Here is a 17,876-nt window from a genome sequence, read left to right on the forward strand (position 1 = left end):
AAGCTTCATTTTTAACAAACCGTGACCCGATAATAGTGATTGTCCTAAAATTTCAACTATATATTTTTTCACTGTACCTAAAAGCTGCTGTTTCCAATTTCATTTCAACATCTTTAAGATTATTGTTCATGTTTTATAGAGCTGGACTTGAACACTCATTCTGAAGAGTAGTAAACTAACTAAAACCCCACTAGTCAGTTCCTGTGACTAGCCATGGCTCTGATAACACCAGAAGAACTGAAGGGTCACAGAAGTAGCTTCTGTCCCTTTCCCCCTCCCTTCCTTGGGGGCAGGTCCCACAGTCAGAGGTCAGGCACAGTAGCTGGGCTTGTTGTGAGGAAGCGTGTGGCTGCTATCTATCCTGCACCTGCTCTGCAAAAAGAAAGAGGACTACCATGTTGAATGCTACTAATTGACCTATTCAGTAGACTTTGATTTGTTTCAAATGTTTAGCTCCAGCTTTTTTCATTTGAAGCTGTACTTACTTCCAGAGGACCTCCAGCTGTAGCTTGATGGTGCCCAGCTCAGTTATATCCACAATGATTGCCTGAGGCTTAGTTGTAAAGAAGTTTATGCTGTCACATGTCACGACACCAACTAGAATAGTGGCCAGTCCTCGCAGCTCTGTCACCTGCAGGGACAAACATATCCATTTTCATCTTACCAGACAATCTTAAGTCATGTGCATGGAAAGAACACCACCCCAGGCTCAGATCTGCTCTGAAGCCACAACAAACTTAAAACCTTAATACTTTAAGAATAATTAGCCTGAAATTTGGAAATTCTAGCTCTGGTGTACATATAAATAGTTGTCATTTATAGTACAGAGTCTGTCTACCTATTAGAATAACGCTGTCCTAGAAATATATATTACAGGGAAGTACATTTGCCTGCCTACCTACCTACATTAGACTATTTCAACCAATTGCCTAAAGGATCTGTAAGCACAACTCTGCATCCACTGTGACCTTCCTAATGTCCCAAGCTCAGCTTTGGGCCAAAATCAGAACTTCTAAGTGTTGGTTCTTTCCTTTAGCTCCACAGGTAGCTGTGAGTTTATTATCAATGCAGTCATAGCTCCACATTTTTTCCAGCCTGGCACCTTGCTTCTTCAGCTACTTTAAAAAAAATAAACAATAATCAAATATTTGCTATAAAAACATACTTCCCATTGAAGATCAAGTTATTCTAGAAGCACATAAAGCATCAGACCCAGCAAAGAATTTTAGCACAAGTGTCTGAAGTCCACTTCAGGAATTAGTTACATGTCTACATCTCCTTTAAGAGCTAGGAAAAGTTTTGTTGCTAGGCTTCTCTTGGAACACTCTTTGGCACTCCTCAACTTTTTTGAAAATTTTTTTTTAAACCTGCTATGTATTTGTACTGGGTGAAGATTATTAAGTACAAAGTGGAAAGAACAGGAGGGTGTGGAGAACATTAGTCAGTAGACTTTCATAAACTGACAAAAAGAGTAAAACCATCATTGTCATATAAAGTAATACAAGTTTTAACAACTATTATGGGAAAACAGGGGTCTGAATTAGCCTCTCACCTGATCTTCATTGTGGTGCAGTGGCAGAAAAAAAAAAAAAAACACATTATAAGCACATTTCCAAAGGCTGTGCTGGCAAGATGCCAAAAAGTCTCTCCTATGTAACCCAGTTCTTTCTGCCAGATAGGAGGGGAACACTGCAATAGCTGCTTTAACACAGCTGCCAGAACTTGAAACCCTGCACTGGCACAGTTTCCTAGTAGAATAGAATCCAGCATAGCCTTCGATCTCAGCTCCTTTTAGGCTGACAGGAGTCATGCTGCAGAGCCCAGCCCACGAAAGATGCCAGACAACAGTGGAAGTGCTGTTTCAGGATTAACTCCACCTGCTAGGTAAGTGCCAGAACTAATGCCAGCGGCAGCTGCACAGGGGTCTGAGAGAACTACAAGCTTCCCCCAAGGGGTACCCACAGTGTCATCTACATACCACAGGCCACTAACACCGGTCCCTTACTGTTAAAGATATGACCTCTTCCAAGGCACTTTTTTTTTTTTAAGTGTCAGAACTCTAAATAAAGATATAAAGTACAGTCTGTACCAGCATAGAAATGCCATTGGCTCTTTGCAGATAATGGAGCATCTCTGGAGTAAAATATGACAAAAGAATCTGCAATGCATCCAGATAAAGGGACATTTGAACAACACATTCAAAACATACATATATGCAATGATGTTTTCCATATACATATTTATCTTTTTCAATAGAAAATGGAACTCCAGGTACTTAATATTCCACATGGGTGATTTAAATAATACATACATATAATCTTTTTGTCTCCACCCTAGAAAATCTCAGATATTGATCTAGGACTTGGGGTTTTCTTTAAAACAAACAAACAAACCCAAACAACACACAAAACAACCATATATATCAGACTCCAGGACATGGGAAAGCAGATGCATTAATACAGTTACAAGTGTCAGGAGCAAAGGAAAAACAGTAGATGTCTGTTCAGTAAGCAGAAAACTGATTAACTGTCACTTTTACATGGCCAGGAAAAGAAAACTACTCGAGAATTTTGACAAACACTTGGTAGCCTAACAGGTAAGTAGTATGGCAGAAGACTTGTTAACCCACTTATTCCAATCCAACCATTATACACCACACCTTGATTTCAAACTTCTCGTGGAGATTGGGTATAAAAATCTTTTCTTCCTCATCCCATGTTTGGCTGTCATCGGTCTCAATCTTGCCTTTCAATCTCCATTTTTGGCGCCCCAGTCGTACAAACACCTAGAAACCACAAAGAAAAAAAAAAAATGTTGGGTCAACATATCCCAGAATATTCCCTTCAGTCCATAGGCCTCACACTATTCCAGTACTGTGGAAGCAAAGCCATTCCTTTGATCACTATACATTTAGGAACTTGGATAAAGCTAGAAGATTGGAGGCAGAAATTGAGGTTGCAGGTTTTAACACTAACTCAGTGTCAAATGACATGTGCCACCCATTCTAGAAGAACTGCAGAACTATGTTGCATAGCGAGTGTAGCGGTACTGAAATACAAGGCACACTGGAATTCATTTGGAACTGTTAGAAGTAGAAAAGCAACGCAGTAAGATACTAAGACGCATTCAGATCATGCCAAGGGCAATCTTCCAAGAAACAGGCAGCAACTGTTACTTGATTTGGAGGGCAACTTTGAAGACAAAGACCTGACAGGTTGGTTTTGATAGGCAATCACTGCCATCTTTTAAACCCTCCCATAACACTGGAATCACATCTTTCCCTCTTCAGTCTGAGGGAACAGTAACTGCTGAACATGCCAAAGCACTGTTCTCATCAGAACCGTGCACGGTTTTATCATAGTCTGTTTCCTGCTCCCCTTCTACATGTTGCATCCTTGCTCTCCTGTTCCTCTACTGCAAACGCACAGCAGTAAAATAAAGGACAAAATGAATTGCTGTATACTGCACCTCATACTGGTCCCCCGGGCAGAGACGTGCAAAGCCCACCAACCCTGAAAAGAAAAGGAAAACTCCTAATACTTGTAGAGTTGTACAATATCCCCCAAAGCCTCAGCTTGCAATAAAGAGACTAACACCCCCTTGTGCTCAACTCCGTGCAGAAGCTATGCTACTAGCCCAAAACACTCTTGGGACAAACTAACTGAGCTGAGGAAAGAAAGCTTGTCAGCTTTTGTACTCAAATATAAAACACCATTGCAGATCTGGTTTACAGTGCTGAAGTGAACAGAAGCTTGCCAAAATTCTGTTCAGGGTCTGATCCAGAAAGCCAGTGGAAGCAACTGACACTGAATAAATGGACACTCAAAAGATCAGACTGCTGCACAGGAAACCCCAAATAAATTGATGAGTCTTGAAGGAAACCAGAAAGGACATACCTTTCATTTTCAAGTGAAACTCTCCCAAATGGACCTCCAACGCCCCTTCTATAAAACACATGTCCTAGAAGAAAGACCAAACAGTCACTATGACTGAAAACCAGTGCGCAGTTGCTACCTTCTCCCACACATGCTATTTTCTTATCTCATCTTTAAAGGAGTTTGGCTTTTTTTTTTTCCACTCCACTGCTTGAGCAATTCACTGTCAGTTACCTTCTACTACTTGTTTTGTAAAAATAGCATAGCTTATTCATTATTGAGTTCTTATCCCATTATTTCTGGTGCAAGTCATAATGGACCCCAGTATTAAAGCAGAAACTCAGAGGATTTGTCACTTGTCTTCACGAATGCATGAAGCCAAGCTAAGTAGGGGCAAAAAAAGCGCCATAGAATTCAAGAGCTTTGCCTGCAAGCTATTTATCTCACAAGCTTCAGTTCACCTTATGTACCTGTATTTCATTCACACCTTAAAGCTTTTAATCTGCATCATTAAAAACAAAGGCCAGCAGCAAGTTCCGGTACATTTTTTGCTAAGGAACAGTCAGGTCTTCACTACACATGTGTGTAGTATTTCCTACCTCTGTGCACTCTTGGAAGTTCTTGTAAAGCTCCACTAGGCTCTCTCTGGAGGCTTTGGTGGAAGGAGACAAGGAAAAGGCATGTTTCATGTTAGTGGCTCCATCTCGTAGTCTGCACTGGATACAGTAAGCTTCATAGAGTTCTTCTACCTTTAATATTAGGGAGATGGGGGAAGAATGAACAAGAATTACCCCAGCATAGTTTTAATAAGTTTTGGGAAGGAATATCAGCAGACTTTCCTGGAAAAAACCCCAACCAAACCCCATTACCATAGTATTGCAGCATGCTGCAACTCCTGCATTTTACAGACTGATTTGAGTGCAACAGTTTTTAGACATTCCTGCAAAAAAGCATGGGATATTAAGAAACAACCCACTCTGCTATTATCAGACTAGAAGTCAAGGAGCAGAGTAACACTTTGTTCAGGGCAAGGTGACTTGGAGAACAGGAAACTGATTCCTTCAGTACAGCTTAACACACCTACACCTTTAGCTATGTCAGAGGAGAGGTCTGATTCCTCTGGAAGCAGATGGCAGACAGTAGACATGCACACTACAGAACTGGCCCTTGTGGGAGGGGGGAGAGAACATGTAACTGTTCCCACAGCAGCATTTTCTGAATAAACTGGCAGAGTATGCAAACCGGTTTCACAGACAAACTCAGGTTGGGTTGTGCCCAACATTCAGCCTGAATAGAACCATTCAAGAAAATAAATAAATAAAAGTCACCTCCTTCTGTAAAAAAGAGTGGTTACAGCTTTCAAAAAGTACCCAGCATTACTCCCCTTCAGATTAACTATAAGCAAAGTATCTTTTCTTTAGTTTGCTTATACAGCAGTGTAAGCCTTACACATACAAGATAGAAAACCCCTTACCTTGCTTATGTGAAACTCCAGTTTTCTAATGTATCTCTCCACAGAGCGGATTTGCTTTTGAAGAGGGGAGAGAGAGGAGGACTTGAGAAATTATTTCCTAAATATGTCTTAAGTAACACAGTAGACACATCATCAATTTTTCTCTAGTTGCAACATTTCACCTCATCTCAATCATCTTACCTTATCCAGGTCATAGTAGAAAGCCTGAAAGAGAAATAGCACAGGCTGAACAGGAGAGCATGCTTATTTGTACACATTAATGATATTTTCATATGTACTGCAGAACCCACTATGCATATCTTAAGTTACACTAAATGAAGATGCATTATTTACTACAAAAAGACAGTCCAACATCTTTAGATGTAGTCATTTTCTGTTCATGGTTGGCTGGTTTTCACAGATGCTTGAAATGAGATAGTCTATCAGCTACAGCAAGGGCTTGGACACTGGTCATGGTACATGGGAGTTTCTGATTTTTTTATTTTTTTTTAATCTAGCTATTATTTCCCAAATGAAGGGCAAAGTTGGATCTGTGAGTTGTCTTTTCATTAGCACTGTTACTGAAGTTACTTGTAGGGAGCTGTGAACACAACAGAATCTAAGTTGCTAGGACACATTCACCAACTATGGAAAACGAAGCCCAATCTTTATCTCCATTCCTGTCCATACAGAAATGAACACTGATCACTGAACAGATACAGATAACAACCCAGTAAAAAAAGGAACATGATCTGAAGAACACTGCTGGGTGTTGAAAATGTGAAATCCCAAGTTTATTTCTCACATCTACAGCTAACTTGCTTGGTAAATTTCTGATTGTGATGTCTTGATGGATCTCACCTCAGTGCTTTAACTGGAAAAGCCCTAGGACTTCCAGATGTGAGACAGCATCTACTTTTGTGACATTTTTAAAGCCATATAAGCATTTAATATTAAAATTATCTTACCAATCTGGAGTTCCTTTTTGTATCTTTGTGTCTACCAGAAAGATAATCCAGTTCAGCTTGATGTGCTTCCAAGTATTCACTGGAGACAAAGAAAACCCAGTGTTACATACCTCTAGTACATTCATATTAACATCTCCGCAAAGATTTTTTCATCAGAATGTTACAAAGCAATTTCCCTCTCTAGAAGACGTCTCTTGTTTTACTCTCTAAAGATGCGAATGGCTATAGAGAGAGATATGGGCCAATTGATGAGAAAACATAGTTTCCATCGACAAATATTTGTCCTAAATGCAAGAGTCACTCCTAGAGGAGCATCTGTGTAGAATGAGTGCCAGCAAGTGGTGATTACTGTTACCTAACATTTAAAGATGCTGTATCCGAATCCTTTTTACTCCTCTAAGATATGGAATACTACAGTGCAATTCAAGAAAGCCACCACTCCCACATAACAACTATACGTGTACACAAGTACACACTGCACTCATTCACTATTTCTTGTTTCCCTTCATCTAAAATGGATCATTCAAGTCAAAGATAGGCTTTATTCTGGGAATGGGAGGCAAAACAAAACAAGACAGCAGAGCTGGAAGTACTACTAAAGGCAAGAGGAAAGGAGGAATGTAGTAGGAGAACAGTACATTCTAACCCATACATAACCCAGCTCACAGATATCCTTTGCAGATTTCTCTAACTATTCCTGTTTGGCCTTCTGGAACCTCTTCTGTAAGATCAGTTCATTTGTTGAGAAAGTCTTTTGTTACAGTTACCAAGGAGTAAGAATTCATCAACTAACTCCATCTTACAAAGTCAAAGAGTTGCAACATGAAACACTTGCACTACATCACAAAGCTCATAGAAGTACTCCACACGTGAGGTAGTCTTTCGTGACCAGAGCTGAATATCACCTTTTAGTATGCTAGACAATTTCTTAATTTAACCGTTACTTCTTCCAGAATGGAAACTATTTTGCAAGGTGTGAAGCACTTGGTGCCAGTTGGCTTCTATAGAGTTGCTTGCATGTAAGGGTTATCCCTTAGGAGTTCCAACAGGGCCTTGGACTATTTCTGCTGAGACCATCTTCTTCCAACTTTGCTTTTAATACAAGTACTCTTGGGTAACTTTTTCCTCTTATGCTTAAAAGGGAACAGGAGTCACCTGGTAAATACTACATTATAAGACACAGTCTCTGAGCAGTCAGAATAACTTCATTTTAGACAGCTACACTTTTCACATTTGCTTTGATGCATTTAATTTTCTTACTTTTAGAAAACCAGTTCCCCCAAGACACACAGTGGCTCCAGCATTCTAGCTGTCTGCTCTCTACACTTGCCAATTAACAGCTTAGTGCAGAAGTAGCCAAGGCTGGTGGCAGAAAAGAGTTCACTTTCCTTTTAGAAGAGCTTCAACACTTTTAGATTTAAGTATGTTGGAATTGCCAGCTTGATGGAATGGTACCCAGATGGTTAACAGAATAAAGAGTTATTGGAATGATACCCAGATGCTTAACAAAGTTATTTGCTACAGCTATAAAGAAACAGGCACGTAAAACATGTTCTGTACTAAAAATTCAAGTCACTCCAGCACCAACTGGACTTAGTCTGCATCTACTTAAAATTTGGACTTTGCATTGCTATTTGATACAGTTGTTTTCTGTAGGTTACTTTAGTCAATTAGTTAGCTACTCAGTTTTGGCAGAAGTCTGATCATATGGCATTCCCTGCAGAACTGGGAACAAATTCTGATCCACTTTATGGTTTCTCCTCCCTAAGCTCAGATAAATTCTAAACTCTGCAAAAACATTTGGTTTTGTTATTTGTTTTAAATCTAAATCCACTAATAAGACATTGACTGATATTTTTAGGGCTAAGACTTTATAGTCTTTTACTGGAATAAAAATGTGACACATCTGAGTTTACAATTATTATTACAGTGTGCTTTGCATTCTTTGCTTAACAAACTATGATCAGAATTAATACAGTAGCAAAATTCTGAGGCAGCAGCAACATATATGAAGGAACTGCTAGTAGAACACCAACAGAAAGAGCTACAGGGTTTACGAATCCAAGGAATGGTATTTTATCATCTGATAGTAGCTTCAGGGTATAAATGAAGTTCTTGTGATATTAGACTAAACTCATCAACATCAACTGTAATGATTTAAGATGTGTATTTTTATATAATAAGATTAGAGGACTCAGTTAAAGGTTGACCAGTTTCAATTACTGATGGAGGCAAACAGCACTTACCACCATGCCCTTTCTGGTCTATACCATGAGAGAAAGCTCATCCATGGTTTATTTGCCATTTCAGCATTGAATATCATCAACATTTCTACGAGATAACTAACAGCTTCCTCAAAACCAGAATACTCTAAATTCAGATTGCCAGCCCATCATTTGATCTCTATTATGTCTGCTGCATACATCCCACATCTGCCAGATGGAGACAATGCACAAAACCGGTCTTTAGCCTTTTCACCCAAGCCTATACTCATGCAACATTGACTGTGCAGTCAATCATGATAAAGACTCTGAAATGGTGCTACATTTAAAGCAAGATAATGTTATTTGCATTGCCATAAAAAGATGGAGTTGTACTATAGCTCCTTTTCATCATCTCAAGTCAGCTGAAGTTTTCAGGTGGATCTACTTAGACCTTTCCCTTACAACAAGCACCTAGAGATGAAAAAGTACTTTTGAACTCCAGAGTTTAATTCTATTAAAAGAGAAAAAAAAAGAAAAAAAAAAAGGAAAAATCCCTCTAGAACATCCAACTTTTAAGTGTTCTCTAATTAGCATAGGGAGAATAGAAACGGTTTATGAACCAGCCTCCCCACTGTGTCCTTGCAGGCCACACCCTTGCTTTCAGACTTGGTCTGAAAAGTCAGCTTTTTGAGTCAAAGCAAACTCCACACAGCTCCCTCTCCAGAAACTTTCTGCCAATCACTCCCCAGGTCTGACTGTTCCATCCCTATCCAAGTCTCTCCTTGATCTGCAGACTCCCTGCCTGACACCCTTTGTGCTCCAAAAGCCTCCTTCCTCAAGGGAGCTCCCCAGGAGATGGGGAATCTCCCCACAGAGTTCTACCTGTCACTGACTTTTTAGAGAAGTGTAACAAACGAGGAACATAAACATCAGAGCACTTTGTAAGCAGATTGTCTGACAGCAAATGAAACTTGTTTTACAAGGTCCCAGGGTCTGAGAAAGTCACCTCATGTGTTTAGAGATGCCAGATAGAGACAGTGAACAGTGATACACAGACTTAAGCAGCATGACTAGGTAAGGCAAATTACAATACTTAAAAAGTCCTTACTTAAGTCCTTTCTTCAAAGCTTCAAAAATTTTCTTCACCTGCAGTGGCTTTGGATCCCAGATGACTGCCCCTTTCTGCAGGGAATTATAAACCTTGGGGGGTTTCAGTGACATTCTTGATCTCACTGAACCTCTGCTGAGTGACTTTCTGTAGAAAGAGAAAAGAAATATGAGAAAGATGCAAACCCCATCACCTGGGAGAAAAGCAATGCCTAACCCACAAAGCTTCCAGGGTACAAGCTCTATGTCCAATCCCATATATTTTGACCCAAAAGAACAAAGCTCTCGGACACACTGAGAATACTTTCACAGATAACATTAGAAAAGCTGATGCCCAAACCTGAATACCTAGTGCAGAAAAGCTGCAAGTTTTTTATGACTCCAACAATAATAATTTCAATAAGCAGCACCTCCTTCTCTAAGCTTGACACAGACTCTGAGAAGCCTTTTTAAATACAGAAAAATTGTGCAGGTCTCCATTTCTTTGGGAAGGTGGGGGAGCACTGAGCAAGAAAAAAAAGCTCATTTTTATTACAGGATTTATAGCAAGTTAATGTTAATCTATCAATTGTCTCAACAGACATGCATGGCAGCTAGCTAAGGCCCTGTTTCTGGGTGCACATTTACACCAGTTGTTGGGTCAATCTCAGAACTAGTTAAGTCAGCCACACTGCAGGACAAGGACATTCCCATTCTGACTCTCACCTGCAATACAGAAAAATGAAGCAACAAGCTTTTGATCTGCTCAAGGTTTAACTGATAAAGCTAACATAAAAAGCATTTAGAAATAGCTAATTTCTTTGCCTGCATTCATCATCCATTTACGTTAGCTCAGAGCCTTACCACATTTTAGAAAAGCAAGTGCCCAAGCCCAGATTGCATACAAGATATAATTAGCAAGGTGTTTTTTCAGAGTTTAACACCTTACTTTTAAAAGCAACTGCAAAACCAAACTTAAATATTGTTTGTAACAGGAGTCCCACACACAGAATTATCTGTGCCAACCTAAAGAGTTAAAACACCCCAAACCATTAGTTACATATATCTACATTTAAACCAGAAAATGAGCTCTCTGCAAATAGTTCTTTCACTTTGTCAGATTCCTACATGGCTTACCTCTATCTCCTCTAAGTCTTAGTTATTTTTATATAGTTTTGTTAACATTCCCTGTAAATCAAGCCTCTAAAAATAACATTATCTAAATGTTTCCAATTCCACCAAGCCAAACTGTTGCTCTCAGAGAAGTTTTCCATCTTCTCTACAATCTCTACCCTAAATTCAGCTCACCTGGAGAAACAATGAACTTCACCAAGCTTAATACTTAGCCACTGGCTCTTTTAAATTCTAAGCATGTGACTGAAGGCCTAAAGACATTATTGAGCTTGGTGACTAAATCCCAGGCTCAGCACACCTGAGAGCTCTCTCCAGCCCTCTTACAAAAACCTTTGAGTAGCTACTTTAATTATCCTGGTGCTAAATTTCCACTTAACTCCATTTTTTAACATATAATCTGCAAAAAATCTGATAAACTTAGGCGTTACCAAACATTACTACATATTTACTAACTTCACCCCAATTATTATCTTAGTTTTTTATGATGGCTTAAACTATTAACCAACCAAACCATCTGGAGCTCAGGTTACCTGTAATGAGGAACACAACTGTTAAATTAGGAACTTACATTAATACTGTTTTCTTTCATAAGATAATGAATCATTGAGTATTCCATGCAAAATGAGAGGGTTTCAACAGGAATAACACTGGAAGGGACAATCTAGCCAATAACAGCAGTTGAAAGAGTCTCCTAGAAGGATCATCACTTAAAATTCTTTCATGCAAAGAGGGAAATTGCATCCAGTTCCATGCTTTAGATGAGCACTCTAATTACCAAGCTACCATATGGAAGATATAAGATAATTCTAACTTTCGAAATTAAAAAGCCCAAATTACTGCTGGGTTTTGTTTTATTTTTGGAAAAGAAAGGACTTTGATATTTACCTTCAGAGTTTTGGACTGCAAATGCTAAACTCAGGAAATAATTTCCCTTCAGTTGAAAGTATAGCATCTAAGCACTGCATACGGATAGGCTGAGATTTAAAACTCACCGTTTCCCTCAGTATCTCCTTCTGACTGATATACCCCACACATACTCAGTGCACTGATGTTAAGAATCCCATTTTCATATATTTCATAGAAAAGGCTGACGTAGGCCTTTAGGGACAGGAGCTAAAAGCTAGATGCTATGATGCTGCTTTCCCTTGTGAACTTGATAATTTAAGTATCAGATTTCTCACTTTATAGTTAACAGTAATAATATTTACTTCCTGTGGAGACCATTGTAAGGAAAAATGAAATAGTTTGTCTGACTGACTTAAGAGCCTCAAAAGGAAGTTGCTAAAGAAATGCTAAAGTATATTTAGCATCTGCTTAAGAATCCCCATGTGGACCTGATTTGTGTGTCATCCTTTGGACAGACCTTGCATAGGGCCCTTGCAATCTCCTGCTGTGTTTTGCAACAGTGCCTGAGGGAGAGGTAAGTTAGGAAAGGGTGATTAAAAAATTTCTTCACTATGCTGTGGAAGGCTCACGAGTGTTCACTGGGCTGTGACTGAGTATCTAGTGCACAAATTTTCCTTATTGCAATGATTCCTGAACAAAACTTTCTGTCTAAACACTTAAATAATAAAAAGCAACATCATAAAAAATGCATAAAAAGAGGCATTTGGTTAGAAAACCTATGCAGCAAACAGTAAGAGAATAACCTTAAGGGATATATGAACTATTCTGTTTGGAATACTCTTATCCTGCTGGACTGTGCCTTTGTTGGAGAAACAGCAATTCAACAGTTTTCCTGGTAGATCCTTTCCCTGCTAGAACTCCCACTATGTACCTGAGCTCAAGTCTGTTCATACAATTTACTGACAGTGTTTTTCTCAAGATCTTAGTGATTGGTGTGATTTTAGATGTCTGATCTTTGATAGGTGTAATATTAATTTTCTGCTTCCATGACAAATTAATTTATTCAAATGTGAAGATTTCTTGATTACATCACAATCATGCTGGAATTTCATTTTTGCCCATGCTGCGTTCATCTGAAAGGTTAATTCAGTCATCTGGTTCTTTGAAAAGATTTTATGATATAGGTCAGGTATTTTACTGACACACAATAGGATTTTATGAGTACAATACTTTTAGATGTATACTTTCCAATACTTCTATATGATACTGCTAAATGATTCACTCTGTTATTATTCTAGCATGCATTGGCAGTCTGGGATTATATTAATTTTCCATTTATATATCATATCTTGTAAAAGCACTCAACAGGCTATACAGGGATCATTAAATTCAGAAAAAGAACAAGAGCACTTCTAGTGAAAAAGCTTCACAGTTATCTACATAGAGCAATGCTACACAACAATTTGTGATAAACAGAAAGGGGAAAACAGTGCAGGATGGATTAGCAATTACAGAGCTCGACTAAAGCTTGGAAGACTGGACTGCAACCTTGGCTGTACTATAGACCTGTTACTGACAGCAGCAAGTTTGCAGTGGCCTTCTTGGCCTGTTTGTATTCCTCCCTTCCTCACATTTGTGGCATTGCCAGTTAGCAGCCCCTCCTCTCACGTAATGCTGCTCTGCTTAAATAACTACAGGAGAACTTGAGTTGGCTTCAGTTACATATTTTCCCAGGACTCACCATTAACATCCCCATCTTTTTGAAGATCTATGGGATTTTTAATTACCGTAACTACTCAGGTTTTAGTCAGAAAAAATCAGTTACACCAGGCTGCTAGCAGGAAGGGTTGGTTTCAGCCCTTCATTTTTCTAGAAGAAATTATTATATATATATCTCTATTAACAGCCTGATACATAACCTCTGAAATCCAGCCATCTCTGAAGTACATGTATAGCAGTAAGATAGTACAGTGTTCAGCTTTATATCAGCAAACCATGACAACACTCAATAGTTTTAAGATAAAAATTATGAAACAACTTCTACACATAGGTGCCTTAGGTTAGAAAACATATTCACAGTACCTAATGTCTGTTGCCCAAACAATCAAGTGCTTTACTTTTTGTATTACTTACGCTAATTTTCTGCTTTGCACACTGCTGAATCCAGTGAAGGAACAACTCCTGCTGATACCACTCCCATCACCAGGAGAGACAAATGTGAGTTTGACCGACATGATTGCCAGCCAGTAAGTCTATTGGCTTCTGAAATAAACAGAAAAACAGATGAGTCAAAACTTTCTTGGCAATTCAGGCTTGTGCTGCTGCAAGTGCTGAGCTGCTTGGAAGTGGAAAGTCAGAACAACAGACAGTAGATTAAATAGAAAAAAAAGACTTGTCTGTTATACATGTTTCCTCCGTTGCCATTCACAATACAATTAATAAGGGACTGAATAGTCTAAAATGAAATCTCTCATGCCCTCTTCAATTTCTGATTGATTTTACAAACTCACTATGTAAAACCCAGAAGAGCCTCAGTTCACAGGCTCTCTACATTTCTGATGTTTTAAAAACCCTGTAATTGTCCCACTGCTTAATGAGTTCAAGCCAACCAGTGTATTTCCAAATCAGTATGGATGCCAGAACAATACTTAAGCTCCAGACTTAGTCAGGTCCAAAAAGCAGTTCCCTGCATCTGTGCAGAGCCACACTGAAGTCAATGGTAGAATTGGCTGAGTGTGGTACTTAAGCCCGAGGCAGAAGTCTGGTTTCAACAGTAAACTTCAGGTTCATGCTCCTCCTCTGGCAGGATTTCTCTTGGATTGCTCTCTTCTGTTTTCCATCAGTCAAACTCTTTTGCTTTCTGGAGAACTGTGTTCTCTGCCATATGTCTATAGAATCCAAGTTACGATATAAGTAACAGACATATCCTTCAAAGCAGCTGTAGAAAATCACCCAGACAGTTAATATACAGAAAAATTCCCTTCCTTCCCCCCTCAAGCTGGTGTAATGTAAACACCACAACTGAGTAAAACAAAAAGCTGGAGTATCTATTTGTAGAGAGAAGTACAAACTCCAATAAAGAGCTCTACATGCTCCATGCAAAATTTTGTCCTATGTTACAAAAAGTGCTCTAAGAACAGTGAGCTCTTAATCTATTGGGGTAGATACTGGAAAGAAACATCCACACTCAACCCTTATGCCTGACATTATCCCACCAGCCTGGCTACAATTAGTCAGACTAGAAGGCCAGAAATGTCAAGATAAGACTTTCCTGGCTCTGCCACTAACTTGGAGAGCGACCTAACTCAGTGCTCTTCAAGACTATATATAAAGAACTGAATGGTTAAGTATAATTCCTGAGAAGTGTTTTGCTAATTCTGGACTAGTCTACAAGTGCAGGGGATTACTGTAAGTGACTGTACTTTAGGTATCATTACCTACCAAAGCAGTAACAAAAGCTGTCATGGATTTCCACAGGCAGAGATCCTGCAGTGAGACCCGACTGTTTCATTAGAAGCCCAGTTCCCTGGGCTGAGGTCTAAGACCCCATTTCTTTGCCTGTTCTACAGGCTGTGCCAAGCCCATGAATACATTTGTGAAAAACAGGCTAAAGATTTTAGAGCAAGATGTGAAAATGATAAATTTGAGCCAAACAGCTTTGCAAGCTAACTAGTTTGTCAAAAGAGGTACTGGGCATGGCTAGGTATTTTGTAACTCAGTGCATCGAAGTCCACATGACTCCATAGCTTCAGCAGTATCAATAGAAATCTGTCACATGGAAAAATTTAGGTGCATCTTAATCACCTTTTAATCAAACTGTACAGCTTTAACCAGCTGTACATTCTTCCTTTGAAAGGATGCCTCCTTAACACCCTTAATCAGAGATTGTGCTTGCATCATATCACAGCTGAAGTTTCAAAATATTTTCCATTCTTCTAGTTTTCAGATGCTTGTAAGTCTGTGAACAGTCACCCCATCAAAAGGATCATTAAACTGAAAAAAACATGCAACTTACTGAAAAATGTAATTGCATAACAAGCTGTTAAAGGAATAAATAAAAGGAATTGCCTCATGGTTATTGACCACATCCCTCATCAAGGCTAAGCCAGATTCCCAGGATCTATTCTTCAACTCTCTAACCTGGGAAAGTTAGTTCATGAGTAAAAGGGAGGAAGAAAGTGCAAGAAAGCTCGTCTAATTTTATAGGACTCCTAAAGCCTGCATAGCATGAGACTGAAAACCTTTGAAGCATATAGATATGAAAAAAACAAAACCAGGGAGACCCTTGGCAGGGAATAGAAAGTGGAAAATGATAAGACTCCTGAAGTAAAAATCTGTGGTGCTGAACTCTAGATGTGAAGAATTAAGTTGGAAATGTACAGACCCCCAAAACTGAGTTGGTGAAAGAAATAAATTTCTTAAATTGCCTAGATTTGATTCTGTTGCCACACTTGTTTTTATAAATTAAACATAACTCTGGACTTCAAGAATATACACTGTTGCAAATTAGTAGAAATGAGAGATGAATCGGACCTCACTTGAGCATAACTGTAAGCATTTAAAAATTCTCATGGGTTGTTTTTTTTAACTGCACAAAGCTCAGTCCTCAAGGCCACTGACCGTGTCATGTTCCACTGTAACGCATAGCTATGTTCAAAAGCAATTCACAAGCACATTTTCACAGTTCCCCCTTATAAGAATGAAGAGAATTTAAATAATGTCATGAAAGAACCATTAAAAGGGTTATCTTTCTTATTTCGAAATAATGTCAACAAAGTAAAATACCGCTTGGTACACACATGCATATGTATTTTTGTAGCAAACTAGAAATCTTACAGCTCATTTCACACTTCTGAGTAGAAGACTGTAAGTAGGATGTCAAGACAACATTTTATTTGTAAGAAAGATTTATAAATACAGTTGTTTAAACAGAGGGTTTTTCTAGCCAGAGTGTCTGTATGAAAGTGCTGAGCTACGTTACAACTGCCCCTGAGAAAAAGCATTTGGACACATCTCAAATTCAACTCTTCCTCTAGGCTAGAAATAAATCAGATAAGGACCCCCGACAAAGCTAAGTTCAAATCTGTCTTCAAACCTGTAACCTCTGCTGTGTAGGCCAATGGCTCCAAATCTCATAAATACAGGGATTATACCCTGGGGAGCAGAGGAACTTCCTCTCTTTTAATCTTCCCAAAAAGCACAGAATGTGAATATGGTAGCTAGCTAGGGGCTGGCATATGCAGAGTACAAAAACATCAGGTCAAACTGAAGGAGTCTATTGCCAGGGGCAATAGAAACACTGAACTACTGGAAAAAAACAACAGTGCTGAAAAAGTTTTATAAAGCTTGTGAGTCTTAAGCAGACCTCCAAACTGCCAGGCACTAGTTGAACCAAACATTTTAATACATGCGATTTTGTAAGACTGAGACTTCAGGTCTCAAAAATGTATTTTTAACATCAAAGAGGTTTGTTTTTTGTTTTTTTGTTTTTTTGTTTAATTAAAGGAGTATGTTTGTCCCTGTTTCAATAATTTTCCATAATAGATTATTAGCATTTAACCTTCAGTGTTACCAAGTATCCAGGCACATAGGGCAAAACATTTAAGCTTCTATGCAGCAGTGAGTACACTCAAACTGAATGTTCTGCTTTGTCTCTGTTAGTATTAGGATATTCCTCAAGCCAAATGACCTTCATCCTCTACAAACAAAAAACTGGTGTCTGTTTGTGTTTATGGCTAAACTTTTCCAGCCCTAGTCACATATTTAATTGTTTCTGGGCACAATGGTTTCAACAATTTTATGAGGGAAATATGACTCACTGACTTCTTGCAAAATATTTCTGCTTGTGTTTTGTACTTTAAATTAGTAGCCATGTTTTTCTTTTAGTATCTCCAAGAGCTTCACTTGAACTTGGTGAACTGTAAGGTATTCATGTTTACTTAAAATTCGTAATGTTCCAATTGTGAATGACTAGCTGGTTAAGAGACACACGCTTGCCCCTAGTTACGTGTCTGCAAAAACTGTACCACTCTGTTCCCTTTGGCTGGTTGTGGACACACACATCGAGTTGATAGCCTAGGCAACAAGTGGCTACATATCTCACTAATACGGCAGCACCCGCTGTTCACTGGCCTCAGCAAGCAGTGGCTGCCTAACAAAATAAAAGCCAGTTTGAAATCAAGTAAATTATTAGTCACTATAGAAAATAAACACAGCGACTGAACACAAACTACCAAATGTCAATCACTTCGGTGTCTAAGGATCATGTTTGTGATTCTGGATACGTTATGTGATCTAGGCAATTTGTCTT

At 38.9% G+C, this 17,876-nt stretch overlaps 1 protein-coding gene across 8 annotated transcripts in view; it reads right to left on the reverse strand.

The window, feature by feature from the left end:
* RIPOR3 (RIPOR family member 3) overlaps positions 1-17,876 on the reverse strand; it is a 53,164-nt gene that overhangs the window by 17,468 nt on the left and 17,820 nt on the right. For 5 of the 8 annotated variants that reach the window (XM_074920056.1, XM_074920055.1, XM_074920051.1 and 2 more), the window contains exons 2-11: positions 13,700-13,828; positions 9,609-9,755; positions 6,297-6,375; positions 5,530-5,553; positions 5,350-5,403; positions 4,475-4,624; positions 3,897-3,960; positions 3,469-3,512; positions 2,660-2,785; positions 486-631 (exon numbers count right to left, since the gene is read on the reverse strand). In XM_074920056.1, the coding sequence (XP_074776157.1) occupies positions 486-631; positions 2,660-2,785; positions 3,469-3,512; positions 3,897-3,960; positions 4,475-4,624; positions 5,350-5,403; positions 5,530-5,553; positions 6,297-6,375; positions 9,609-9,755; positions 13,700-13,800 (935 nt within the window). In that variant the 5' untranslated portion in view covers positions 13,801-13,828. Of the gene's footprint in view, positions 1-485; positions 632-2,659; positions 2,786-3,468; positions 3,513-3,896; positions 3,961-4,474; positions 4,625-5,349; positions 5,404-5,529; positions 5,554-6,296; positions 6,376-9,608; positions 9,756-13,699; positions 14,262-17,876 lie in introns of those variants that run through there. The other 3 variants (XM_074920057.1, XM_074920052.1, XM_074920060.1) reach the window with 3 other exon arrangements.

Source organism: Athene noctua, chromosome 16 (genome assembly GCF_965140245.1).
Source record: "Athene noctua chromosome 16, bAthNoc1.hap1.1, whole genome shotgun sequence".
Taxonomy (NCBI): Eukaryota; Metazoa; Chordata; class Aves; order Strigiformes; family Strigidae; genus Athene; species Athene noctua.